This window comes from Wasmannia auropunctata, unplaced genomic scaffold, assembly GCF_000956235.1.
Source record: "Wasmannia auropunctata unplaced genomic scaffold, wasmannia.A_1.0 LD336049.1, whole genome shotgun sequence".
Lineage (NCBI taxonomy): Eukaryota > Metazoa > Arthropoda > Insecta > Hymenoptera > Formicidae > Wasmannia > Wasmannia auropunctata.
The window spans coordinates 565,764-580,072 of record NW_012026841.1 but is presented as its reverse complement, the minus strand read 5'-3'; the positions used below and the strand labels follow the sequence as shown (position 1 = coordinate 580,072).

Below are 14,309 nucleotides of genomic sequence, written 5' to 3'. Positions count from 1 at the left end.
GGGGGGGTTTACTATAACATGTGACAGCAAAATTCCTAAACAGAAACCACACACATACACAGAGAGAATTTTCTTTTGAAATTTATTCTGAAAATCATATTAATCGTGAGACAGCATAGTATTTCGACAAATTTTGTGATTTTTTTTCTGTTTTTTTTTTACTATACACTACAATAAATTATAGTATATATTTAAAAAAAAATAGTGAAATTCACATAAAATTCGTCGAAATACCATGTTGTTCCGATTAACATGATTTTCAGGGTAAATTTTAAAATAAAATTCTCTCCGTGTATAGATATGCCAGTTCTATTGATAAAATCAAAATCAAATGCCGTAGGTAATCGAAAGATACGAAATCTTTTAAATCAAATTGAAGATAGAAATCGGATATCTTCTCAGATTTGTTCACGCCCAAGTATAATTCGTTTTATCCGTTAATAAACATTGACGGCGTAACAACTTCCGTCAAAATTCACGACCCACGGTCGTTCGCGTCGAACGGGGGACTCGGCAAGATTACTCCTTTTATAAATTCGTAATCACGGCGATTTGACCGCGATTGTCTTCCCGCGCGGCGATCGACGGGGAATTGCCTTCAATTATTTCTCCTCCGCCTTTTGTTTCGACATGGTCAATAACTGCCGTTGGCTCGGACAGGCAATAGCATGCGGTTCCGCGGGATTATTTCAAGGGAAATCGCGATCTCTCCCGAGAGTTAAAACGATCCTACCGAGAAGATACCTCGCCGAGTCCATTTATGATAATTGTGTCAGAGGCACTTCGAGATGAAATACCGAGATAAATTTACTCTTCCGAAACATTAAGAAATTTTTTACTTTATTAATTTTTAACTTTTTCCAATTCTTAATTTGCTTGTATTTACGAATATCTAGAATATCTAGATTATAGAGTAGCGTGCACGAAGTGACATATTTTGATCTAAACGACTACCATGAGACTATTTCATAAACACGTATCTTGATCGCGATTCTTTATTGTTGTCTTTATTGAATATAGTAACATTGAACTAACAAGCTAATAGAATTCACAAATATAATTTGAGAGCGCCTTCTTCGATCGAGGCTCGATCTTGGTGTCTAATATTTCTATATGAATTTTAAATCCAAATTATTCAGTCATTTAAACGCCGATTTAATGTCGGATTTGCAACGCAAATCACAGGTTGAAGCTGAAATAGTGAGGTCACAATTAGATTAATCTTCAATTTTTTTTAATAATACGATAAATGCGAATAAGCATTTTAAAATACTAGGAAGAAAGTAGAAGGCGCTCTCAAATTTTATTTGTGGTATTTTTCTACAAGATCTAGTTCAATTTATTATTGATTATAATGGAATTCTAGTTAGAAAGAAATACGTCAATTCGCGATATCGATTGCTAATATATGTGAATACAAACAAAAATTACAATTGCCCGATCGAATATCTATTGTTATATCACGTGTTAATCGATATGCATTATGCACATTTTAATAGAAATATACATATTTATTAATATTATAATTTGATCGTGGCATATTTCCTGCAACCGGGTCAATATCTAGATTTCCAGTATCATATTCTACTTCGAATGAATTTTTAATAGTATTAAATACTGCGATCTATAATCGCGAATAATTTGAAGATAAAAATAATAGTTTTTAATACGACATAAAAAAATTTAATTTGGTTGAAAAATTAGAATTTACGTCAATGAAAAGAAGTTATATTTTTGCAATGTTTTGTTATATTTACTATTATGATAAATTAGTTATTTGTATTTGTTTCCCGTTATATACGTATATAAAATATGAGAATGTATGTATGTGTCTTTCACAGCCGGACTTGATTGATCCGCGTGCATATTTAAAGAGATACTAATCGTAATCTGGGTCCTCTAGTCAATATTGTGTACACATATCGGAGTACAGTTACACGCTTGCGAACACGTAATCGATGCTACGCGGAAACGATCAAAATCTTATCACATTTGAAAAGAGATAGGTCACGGCAATAATTAAAACAGTACTTGTCTTTGATTTTTGTTTTAGTAGATATTAAGAAGAGATATGTCACGAAACACGTGTCAATGTGTCATGTCAACAGTACTTGTCTTTGATTTTTGTTTTAGTAGATATTAAGAAGAGATATGTCACGAAACGCGCATTACGTGATGATTACAAAACAGCAAATGCAGTTCACTTCCACATAAATTTAAAAAAAAGAAAAAAAATTTTGTACAATATTACTTTCAATATTATTTTAAATTATTTTTTTAAATGTATACTTTTTTTACTTTTTAAAAAATATTAGTAGAGAGTACTCAAATGCTGGAAGTTTTATATTTAATATTTTTTAGAAATTCTCACGAAATGCGAAAGAAGCATTAATTTTTTTCTTTTGATCTTTTTATAAATTATAAATTTTTTATCAATTTTCTTGTGTATATATATATATATAAATTAATATATTTTGCAATATATATCTATTAATATTTTTTATTTTATATCTTGAACTTTCCGTCAAATTGGATCTTCTATATAATTTACAAACTGCTTTTAAACTCTCGCAATCTTCTACAATATCTAATTCTAATTTGTTGAAATATTTTTGAATTTTCGCAATTTTTTTCATTGCGAAGCCATTCTAGAGTTAATTTAAAATCAAACGTTTGAGTTATAGCATTATTATAGTTACGACATAATTTATAGAATGTGATACAGTATTTTTTAACCGATGTTGCAAATGATTGTATAAAACGCAGTTTCTTCATGCATTTTAAAATTGATTGTTCTATTGTTTTTTTTTAGGTATTTTCCATTCGAACGAATGTTACCATCAAGTCGACTTTTCCGACCCCCCCGGTCGTCTCGATACGACCAGTCGATTATGCTAACGGATTCTCTAATTTATTCACGACGTTCGTAGTTCAATCGAAGTGATATTAGTCCTTCGTGTCGGCCTAAGTATAAAGTTTCATTGAATTTAAAATGAAACGTCTAAGCACATATCACGCACAGTGTTTATGACATTAACCCGACATTAATTAAAGCCTTTTGTATACAATACGGTCTATTTACTGACGGCTTATTTACTGCAAATTATACGTGGAATCTAATTACAGTTAATTTTTTATTTTTCCTGGGACACTTTTTTGCATGTATAAGCAACTTCTTTAATTACTTCGGAAAGTAATGTTTAATATACAAAAAAAAATCTCTCGATTAGCAGCATGAGCCTCGTTTTATCACAATTAAGGGGTTACGCCACCTTTGAGGTTTTAGAACGATACGTAAAGTTTGGGATTTTTTGTGGATAAATGGATAACTTTATTTAAAATCTGTTTAGAGAACATTATTGTATAAAACATATATAAGAAACTAAAAAAATATTTTTTTATTTGTCTTATGTTTAAAATAGCGGCGCACTGGCCTACACTTGAAAAATCCCTTTTTTTTCTATCGGTGTACAGGATTCCAGGTACACGGTTTAATCTTGAACAAAACACAAAAAATTTTCATTATCTACATATTAAAGACTAATGAAGTACGTAGGGATTTTTCATAGTATTGATTTTTCTCAAAATGGCAGCTATTTTTTAAAAAAACTTGTACTGGCGAAAAATATACATTTTTCGTAAAAAAAAGCTGCCATTTTGAGAAAAATCAATATATTGAAAAACATATTTTAAAAAACCCCTACGTACTTTATTAGTCCTTAATATGTAGATAATGAAAATTCTTTGTATTTTGTTCAAGGTCAAACCGTGTGCCTGGAATCTTATACACCGATTTGAAAATACAGAAAAAAAGGATTCCGCAAGTGGGCCAGTGCGCCGCCATTTTGGACATTAAAAAAATAAAATCTTTTTTTGCTTCTTACATATATACAATAATGTCCTCTAAATAGATTTTTAATAAAGTTATCTATTTACTCACAAAAAGATCCTAAACTTAGGTATCTTTTAAAGCCTCAAAGGTAGCCTCTAACCCCTTAAGCGTTCGATGCAATTAACATGAACATTTAACCTATTTCAATTATACATTAATACGTGACCTATATTAGATATGGACAGAGAGGATGTTTGACGCACGCATAATTTTACATATTAGCGGGTTTTTTATCGCTATAAATCGGATGAATAATTGAACTGCCTGCGCGATAAACTAATTTTGACGCTGCGAATACGGATAATCGCTCATAACATCGTCGACGTTGCGAAATTTTTTTTGCGTAGTCTTTCGATTAACGGCAACCAATTAATCTTTCAATGTCAATTTGTATACAGCAATGTGCAACAATCGATGAACAAAATGTCAAGTTGTATCTTGATAAGAAAAATTCATAGCTTCATGAACAACAGATATTTTGCGTGGCATAAAATTGCGTTTAATAATGCCATAATTCTCATCGCTTAACGATAAGTATAACTTGACATAATCATTATACATGTGTCATAAGCTACGAGAGAATGTCCTGTAAGGCAATAAATATAAATTGAACTTTCCAGCTCTGCCAGTAAATTATGGAAAAAAAGAAACCAATAAAGAACAAAAAGATTCAATCACTGTCCATTATTTTTTTATAAATGGCACAAAAATATGTTCATATATTTATGTAATGTTGAATTTTAATTAATGCAGTGTTAAGAAACGTCCGTATTATTTATGTAGTAATATAATATTACTGTTGACACATCTATATATAAATTTTTATTACGCAATTGTATTCAATGGTAATCATTTTACGTTCAAACATTTTTTATTTACGATATACTGGCAATCGTCAACTCTTTTACTACACCACAATCTCTCTCTCGGTTTATCATTTCCATTCAGCGCAAACTCGATAAGTCCAAGAGCATGACGTGACACTCCGCTTAGATACGTGTTATCGCGTTAGATCAAAAATACGTGTGAAAAATTTATTATAAAAAAAAAAGTATTGAAAATCCATTCGCTCGGGTGGAAAGTGTGCCGAGTGAAGACGCGATATAATAGACGAATAACGTAATCACGACTAACAAACCAACAATTTATTTGCAATTTTCAAACAAACTGCCAATCCTTGATAACAATCGATGTCTACTTGAAACACCGTAAATATTATCAATTTTGTATTGCTGACAGATAAAAAAATATATATGTATAAGTGGAGCATAAAAAAGTACGTACGAGGATCTTGACATCCATGTTGCAATTATTTTTTTTTTTTACTTTGAGTGTTTATACATATTTTTCGATTATTTAATTTTTCCAATATTTCCGCATTTAAATCTCTTGGTTAAAAATAGATTGTGATTCGGCAGTTATGTAATGAATGATGCGACTAATCGTTATAAATGGGAGAAGTAGGGAGTGTAAGATAATTTAACTCCGCAAACATAATAATCGTCTTTTCGACGCGTTATAACAGATTATAACGGTATTGCAACTCCTGAGTATAATTAGAGCCATTTAGCGAATTAATTCCACGCTCGCGACGACCTCGTAAATGCCCAACGCCTTTCAACCACGCGAATCCATTCTTAAATTCAATGAAATTCAGTTGAGAACAGGTTGTTAACTCAAAAATTACATACGTTCGCCTAGCGGAAATGTAAACATGCACTCGTTCGCATTTCAGTCTTTTGCACGTTCTTAAACACGATTTTGCGAAATCGTTGAAATCTAACGCATAATTTGGAGACCAATTAATCATCTAAAAAACTTTTTTTCAACTCACTTGATTTGCATTTCATAATTTTAAAATATGGCATACAAAAACTTAATATCACATAAATTTTTAAGTATTTTTTATACCATATGTAAATTTCGTGTCCTATTTTAAAAAAGCGTAAAATCACATAAATCATGTATAAAAGTTAAAAATAGTTAAAATAGTTTGAAAAATCAAACTTGGTTGTGCCTTCATTATGTTTTTTTTTATCGCATAATTTGCTAGCATAGTGAAGGACGATTTTAATTATTTTAAGTGCGATTGTTAATTGATAATTTTCCAGGATATCCTCTCGCATAATACATTAATGATCATGTCAAGAACTCGCACATGGAAAAAAGACTCGATCATCGTTACTCAATTTTGATAAGGTGGGTCAAGCGGCGTAATCAAATGGCTCGAATATTATTGTTTCAGTATCTTAAGAGCGGTTGGGCGCAAGGTTACAGCTTCCGATGCCAACCGGTGGATTATTCGTACAGCGAGATGGCCATCAGAATGGCAGAAACATGCTGGTGGTACTATTTTAGCAAATTTACCGAGTTCTTCGATACGGTGAGTATCAGTTTTCGCTTGACTCATCGATTAGAGTGTAAGATTGGAGCACGAAAAATTCCGTTCGATAAATTCATTTGTATCTTCAGCATGGAATCTACAAGTATCTTCGAGATCTGAAATACTTGTCCCTAAAACTCTTTCAGTAACTTGTAAAAACACGAAAAATTCCGTTTGATAAATTCATTTGTAACTTTATAAAATCGACAAGTATCTTGGAGATCTGAAGTACTTGTCTTTAAAACTTTTTTGATAACTTGTAGAAAAATAGCCGACTCTTCTTTATATCTATTGGTTTATTTAAAGTTTGTGTTTTTAAAGATATATTGAAACTCCTCCCGTTTGCGGTTCGTTCTATTTCTTTTTTCTATTCTCGTTATTTATCAGTATTTTACATCTATATAAATATTTTATAAGGACATAGAATTTCTTGAATTTTTGATGTCATTTATTACTATTATTGGAGAATTGACGAAATAGCTTGTTGTGGAAAATGCTTCATTCAAGCAAAATTACTGAAATATCGAGAAAGATGAAGAGATTGATTGAAAAATTTACATGATTCTTCTAGCTGTTCTTCATTCTGAGAAAGAAGAACCAACACGTCTCAACGCTTCACGTAATTCATCACGGGATAATGCCCTTCTCCGTGTGGATGGGGGTGAAATTTGCACCGGGCGGCCACAGCACGTTTTTCGCCCTTCTAAACACCTTGGTACACATCGTGATGTACTTCTATTACATGTTAGCCGCTATGGGACCGCAGTTTCAGAAGTACCTCTGGTGGAAGAGGTATCTGACTACCTTTCAAATGGTGAGTTCGACGTTACCGCCGCGTTGTTACGAATTTAGTAGCGACAATTGCAGCTATTACAGAAATTGCACTCATTAAAAGTGGCGATTGTAGCTATACTCGACTTTACGTGCAGATATCCTTTGCAATAGCAAATCCGTGTTCGATATTTTGTTTGACAATTATTTTACACTATTTCTTATAAAACGTTTCCGCATTTAAGAGATAAATAGTGCAATACTTAATTTATATTACTCTTGGAACACAATAATGGATATGAGAGACGGGGGAGGGGGACGATTTAGGATACAGTTAAAAATTCATACTTGCAGATGTAAAACTCTTAATCGTAAAAATGACCGTTTCCATTGTCCAATTAATATAATTAAATAAATGGAATTGACAAAGCGGATTAAAATGAATCGCTGACCGAGTTCTCAATTTGAAATCCCCATTCACTCTTGTAATCCCATCCATCTGTCGGTATTACCGCTGGTTTCTCTAGCCTTTATAGTACATCGATATATTTCGATATATTTACACATTGAAGCCACAGCGATTCGGCGCAAATTTTGTACGCACACACAGAGGTTTTATATTCGTCGCTTTCATTGTTACTTACCCGACAGTTTATCCTTCTGCTTTCAGGTACAATTCGTGCTGATCATGTGCCATCAGTTCCAATTGCTCTTCACCGAGTGCAACTATCCGCGCGGCTTTATGGTCTGGATCGCCCTGCACGGTGTCCTATTCTTCGCGCTGTTCTCGGACTTCTACAAGACGAAGTACACGGGCAGCATGAAGGAGAAGAAGTCGAAGAACATGCAAAACGGCACTTCCGGTGGCGCCTGCATGCCGATTCTGGACGACAACGACAGCGCGACGCACAACGGCGTGTCCTCGTACGCCACCATCTACAACAAGGAATACAACAGCTGTTACAGCAACGGCACGAACAACGGCTACGTCGCCAACAATAACGTCACGGAGAAGAAGCTCGCTTAGGACACCCGGGGAGGCGCGCGAGTATCTCTTTCGGTGTGCGCTGGTCAGCCGCTCGTCTTATCGTACCTACTACCGTTCGTCTGAATCGTGAAAAAAATTATTTCGCAACATGTCCACAAACTTAAGCGTGAGAATGCAAAAGAGCCAAGTTACACACGCAAACTTGTGTAAGAAGAAGAACATGGATTCTCGGACGAAAGAACTGGCGTGTTTTAAAAGCGAGACGTCTCGTTAAATATTCTGCGTTGTTAGCAGAGCAGTAGTTGTGTTCACTAACATAGTATCATCGACGACAGGGCTGTTACGATGTTCGACGTTAAAAATAAATAGAAAGAGAAAGAAGAAGAAAAATAACGCGGTACAACTGATCGCTAGAAAAAAAAAAATGTGAAATCTTCATTTTCGAGTCTTTGTGAGAGATATAACGTGATCTCTAAATTAGATTCGTAACATCTGCCATATGAAAATGAAACATCGATAATATTATCGGAAATTGTTAATAGTAAGATAAGAACATTAGGGGGAAAAAAACGAAAGGACTGCACTTGTGGTCGTTTCCGGTTTTTTTTTTTTTTGGTGTTATGGAAACTGTGCTGCGATTTATTAAATCTCTAAAATTGCGACTAGTTTGGCAAAGCTATAATTAGAACAGAGAGATCACATTCGACGAGACAGACGCGTGAATGTGAGAACAAGCTGGGTAACGTTAAAACGCACACATACGCGACGAGGAATATGATTCATCGTCGATAACGATATCTATACTTGGCAAGAGCGGCGTGTTCGCTGTGCGTGTAATTTTCTTTCTTTTTTTTTTTGTACTGATTGTGTACGTATCGAATTACGAGTGTGGATGTTTCTTAGTCGTACGTAATTTTTCAAGGCATCTCCCACTGAGGCACACTGCTGGAACTAAATCCTTTCCCTCCTCCTCGTACCATCATCACCGACTCTGTCTCTTTCTAGCTCCGACTGTGTTCAAAACTCCAGTGTTCTTAAAAATTAGCGTACAGCATCAATTCGCCCAAAATATCATACGGCAGAGTTGGCTATGTAATTATATTGGCAGTTATAAGCTAATGATTCGTAAAAATGATCGCCAGTAAGAATTATTAATTATAAATTTCTCGTATGTTTCTTTTTTTTTTTTTTTAATGACTCGTTATCGATATCGAGTTTTTCTCAAGATAAATATATAACTTACCATATCTATCTTGAATAATTGCCATTATTTAATCAATTAGTGTGGCCTAATTTATTACATTATTATTATTATTTAATCAGTTTTTCAAACATGACGATTTACGATCTTATCTAAATTTGCCCTGTTTGCCCCTAAATCTTTTTATTTTGGTCTTTAGATTTATTCTATTTATAAAATGTATTTGATTTGTATTTTATTCTATATTGCCGAAAATATAGCGATAATTTCAATGTTGACAATTTCTACACATTTTACCGCTTATTTACATTGAAAATTTTTACTTCTTATCACCCGTCGTTCCGTTTAGCTTTACGGAAACTTTACGAATCATTAGCAGTACATGCCAATCTCATCGGCTATACCCACACGATTTCCCACATATTTAATTCACCGCGTGGCTTGATTCTACTACCAAACGGTACGGTGATGTCTATAGTAAGCTGCCGAAAAGAATTTGTTCGTCGCTTTGATCGCTTTGTCTTCAAATACGAACGGCAATGTAAGCCGCACTGCGGCCTGTTATTATCGTGCACGAGCGCTTTAATCGATCGGAAAAAGGTATACACACGGCACGATCGCGAGAATCACGAAGCCCCTATGTAGCGGTAGAATCAAGCTTTGAAGAAAGGGAGCCGAGCACTGTGAGTTAACGAGCCTCTCTTACACACGCAAGTTTTTGATCACGCGGTCGCGAAGGAGAGTCGAACGAGTGCGAATGTGTCTCAAGTTATGTATACATACACATACACACGCGAATAAAATAACTATATTTCGAGGGGAAGGGAAAATGTTTTAGAGATCGTAATAGTCGCACTATAAGATTAATATATTTGTACACACTTCCTATTTTTATGAATATATTATTTATGGTGACCCAGACATATAAAATAAAAATCTCATGATGAAAAACGTTTCTCTGGACTGTAATAAATTCAAACCTCGGCTATTTTTACAGGCGGATTAAGCTATATATAGCTTTAGCGAACGAAAGAGAGAGTGAGAAAATAATTAAACGTAATAGTCGTAACATCGTGTTCGTCATAATGAGCTTCCTCATATGAAAGTATACATACAATTTTTTTGGTGACGATCAGTTCGCGCGAGAAACAATATCGGACACACAAATATCGTCGCCGAAGAGCGTTCGCGAATCCTTTTCTCTTATTTATGCGTACAACGAGGATATTTCGTACTTGTGAAAAACGTCTCCTTGCTTCATCCGAACGCGGTGAACTTTCAATTGAAACTCAGAAGCGCATGTAGAACGTAACTTACGCATAAGCCCACAGATGTGAATCATAAAAATGTTAGACGGCGAAAACCATGTATATTTCCATAGACTTATACGCATAGAATTAATTTGTCTAACGCAAACGTGCGTTCTCTTGTGTTTCCGAATCACTACATCGCAATGCATTTTCGGAATTGACATCGCCGACCTTCGCGTCGTCAGTTCAATTCGTTCCGCCGTTCGTTTGTCGAAGCTTTTTGCCTTGTCACTCCCGCTGGTTCAGCGTAAGCGTAATAGAGGAACATTATCGTGTCTCCCATTTATTAACGAAATACGAATGACAACGCATACGCATAATCTTGAAGAACTGCCGTAATAAGAATAAGAGCGTGCGCGAAATTTCGTTAAGAGGCTTGAATTATAGAGAAAAAAAAAAGCGGAAACCTAAACTAAGAGGGGCATATAACGCTGAAATACTTAGCGAGTTCTCTCGAGCGTTTGAAGATAGAGCTTTATGCAACTTTTTTTATCTTACGCACAATAAGAGATGCGATAAAAAGAAGTAAAGTTACTTCCTAAGTAGTTAGACGTCTAGATGATAGTTAGACGTACTGTGTTATGTTTACCTTAGTCTTGTTTAAGTTGTGATATTGCGGTATTGCGGTATAACAGTACTAATTAAATACGTTTAAGAAGAGAAAAAAAAAGTTAGACGACGCGGCGTAAGTTATAATTTTTTTTTTATGGGTGTCTTCGTAAGATAATTATTTTTAGCGGAAAAAATAAATCGTACTAGGACTGGAGTCTAGGTCAGATCAGAGGGAGATCCTGTTGCTTAAGGTGGTTCTTTAATAAAGTGCCGAAATTTTTCTTTTTTTTTTGTTTGTCTATTCTTGTCTCGAGTCAAGAAATAATGGATTACAAAATCCCTCGGTTGTATGTAGAGCAGGCAAAGGATACGAATAACTCGATTTACTAGAAAAAAAAACTACTTTAACGAAACGCACTGCAGAGCTGAATAGCCAAAGGATTGCGCAAAGCGTTTGAAACTTGCGTTTCTCACCAAATGACCGATTATAAAACCCAAGAAAATCTTTCAATTTTTTTTCCCCCCTGACGGACGCAATACTTTCTCTAGAATATCATTGCCATTGCATTTTGTACTTCGACTGTACTTTAATAACTTAAGTAAGCGAGCAAGGACTTTTTTTTTATCACGCATTGACCGCACAATATTTTTCTAACGAGAAAACCAGCTTAACAAGACGATAGCTGTCTGCGGTGATTTCGCAGTGTAGCCTTAATCTCTTGTAAATCCAGTTATTTATGAAGGAAATGACTATCATTACTTGCGACGGGATAATTACTAATATTAATGTCTTGTTCTTCTTGTATGTGCAGCAACGTTCATACGAAACAAATTCCGGAAGTTTGTATGGAATAAAACAGCCGTATATTTTACGTTTTTTTTTTTTCAAATTTAGACTTTTAATTTTTGAAGTTAAAACTTACATGTTTGAATCGGTTTGTTTTTCTGAAATAATTCTTTATATATTGCTTGTTCTTCAACGTTAAGTTATTCTATGTAAAACGCAAAGATCCATATAGAATCTTAAGGCATGTAGAGCTGGATAATAAAAGCGATACTTTCACGTGTACATAGAAAAAACGAGCGATCTGCGTATGGTGTGTTAAACCACGTTTCACTGTATCTCATGTTTTTAAGGCGCACTCGCCGAGATCTAACCAAAAGTACGAGAAAAAAAAAACTGCGACAATGAGAGAGCGTATCGCGTCATGTACCTAAACGTTACGAGCTCTGTAATGATTCTCATTATATTTTTGTACATAATTGGGGAGAATTACGAGAGAATAATAAAAATAAAAAGATTGAAACGAAAGATACTCGGTGTACTCGAATACTGCGAAGGAGTTAATGCGGCAGGCACACAATGCGAAATTTGCCCAATTTAAAAGTAAATTTGCTACATACGAGTTCTTTTTTTTTTTTTAAAAAAAGGACGATACGTATACATATATACAATTAACGTGATATAATTTGTATAATAAATTAATGTTTTAATTAATGTAAACGAAAATCTTTGCGTTCTAAACTTCTTATGTACGTGAAAAATTTTTATGAATTTCAAATGAATTTCATAACAAAGATTATCTTTGAGACAAATAAAATATATGAAAATATACAAGATAGCTTGATACATAAATTATTAATACATTCGATACATTATTACTGGCTAACAATAAGTTGATTTACATGTGTGTAAAATTATTTAATATTAATATTTTTACGTATGCAAAACACATTTTTAATGCGGGGATTTTTGAAAATTCGTTTTGTCTGAGCATTGCGAAAGTTTTAATCAGAATATATCAATATCGCAAGATTATTTTTAGTAATAAGTGATTATCCTTTAAATCTGCAAAAAAATTGACTTTTTTATTTATCAATTAGTATTAATAATAATAAAACATCTATAAAATAAATAATATTAAACAATGTTTTGCAAATAATAATTACGACTTTTGATAGCCCGCAGTGCTGCTACAGCAAAAAATGACATTATTTCAGATATTTATTAATATTTAGATACTGTGAAAAGTGCAATCGATGCAACTAATTACGAAAATACTAATTACGACAATAATCAATTCATCCATTTCTATGCGATTGGGCAAAAAAAAGTAACGCGAAATATATTTTTCATATTTCGAAATTATATTTCATATATACAATATATATTTTTTATATATATTGTATATTATATATATATTTCATATATACAATATATATTTTATATATACTCTTAATTTTTTTATCTTGTATTTTCCTTCTATACAATCATTTATTATTTTCAATTTCGATTTCTCTCGATTCATACTTTTTATTCGATCCTTTAACGAGCGGAAACAATTAAGTTCGCAAAAAGCCATAATTATGAAATAACGAATGATAAATAGATAATATATATTATTCACCTTGCACTCGCTTCGCCCGACGCGCGACGCCACCCCGCGCTTCTCTCTCTCTCTCTCCTCCATCGACAACAAGGCCGTTCGTCCGCGGAACTCGACGCATATATATTGACGCGACATTCGCGAAAGCGCTCGCGAAAATACAATGGTCGCGCGACACTCTATACGGCCGTCACGACGTTGATCGCGCGCCACGGGCATTTATTCGCGGCGGAGGATCGACGCGATTAAAAGTTGCAATCGGCCAGACGAATTGCTACGATCCGCTCGACCGCGCGACTTCTCTCAAGTTGGCGCACGAATAACGGAGGCAATTCGAAAGATGCAGTCGCCAACTTCACGACTCATCGGACGCGACGATGCTGCTGTATACTTTGATGTGCACGCATCTTAATAATTTGCTCGATCTCCACACTTACGCGAGATGTAACGCGTGAATCGCGCGATGCGAACTCGAATCTTGATTCTCGTCCCGATCTCTTTAATTGCCTATCCTCAGTAATCAAACGCGTCGCGACGCCGCCGCGCTTGGAATTGAGTTTCGCCTCGCTCGTCCGCGTCCCGAAGCTTCGTTAAAGCGACTGAAAAATTCGGCGGTAACTTCGCCCTTCGCACGACGCGAGTCAGTTTAGCGACCATAATTGGCCATCGATCCAGAAAATATGCGATTACCGAAATTCAATATCGTTGCATGAATAGATATAAAAACGCGACACTTATTTCTGCTTGTTTACCAGCGATTCCAAATAGCTCAATAAAACTACGGTGCTTCGATGTAAACGAAACATCCGACGAGAAATATTATAT

The 14,309-nt window shown here is 34.4% G+C and overlaps 1 protein-coding gene across 2 annotated transcripts in view; it reads left to right on the top strand.

Moving 5' to 3' along the window:
* LOC105451609 (elongation of very long chain fatty acids protein AAEL008004) overlaps positions 1-12,715 on the top strand; it is a 30,747-nt gene extending 18,032 nt beyond the window's left edge. The window contains exons 4-6 of one of the 2 annotated variants that reach the window (XM_011692173.1): positions 6,138-6,275; positions 6,847-7,089; positions 7,717-12,715. In XM_011692173.1, coding sequence (XP_011690475.1) covers positions 6,138-6,275; positions 6,847-7,089; positions 7,717-8,073 — 738 coding nt within the window. In that variant the 3' untranslated portion in view covers positions 8,074-12,715. The remainder of the gene's footprint in view (positions 1-6,137; positions 6,276-6,846; positions 7,090-7,716) is intronic. The other variant, XM_011692172.1, reaches the window with a different exon arrangement.
* The last annotated feature ends 1,594 nt before the right edge of the window (positions 12,716-14,309 follow it).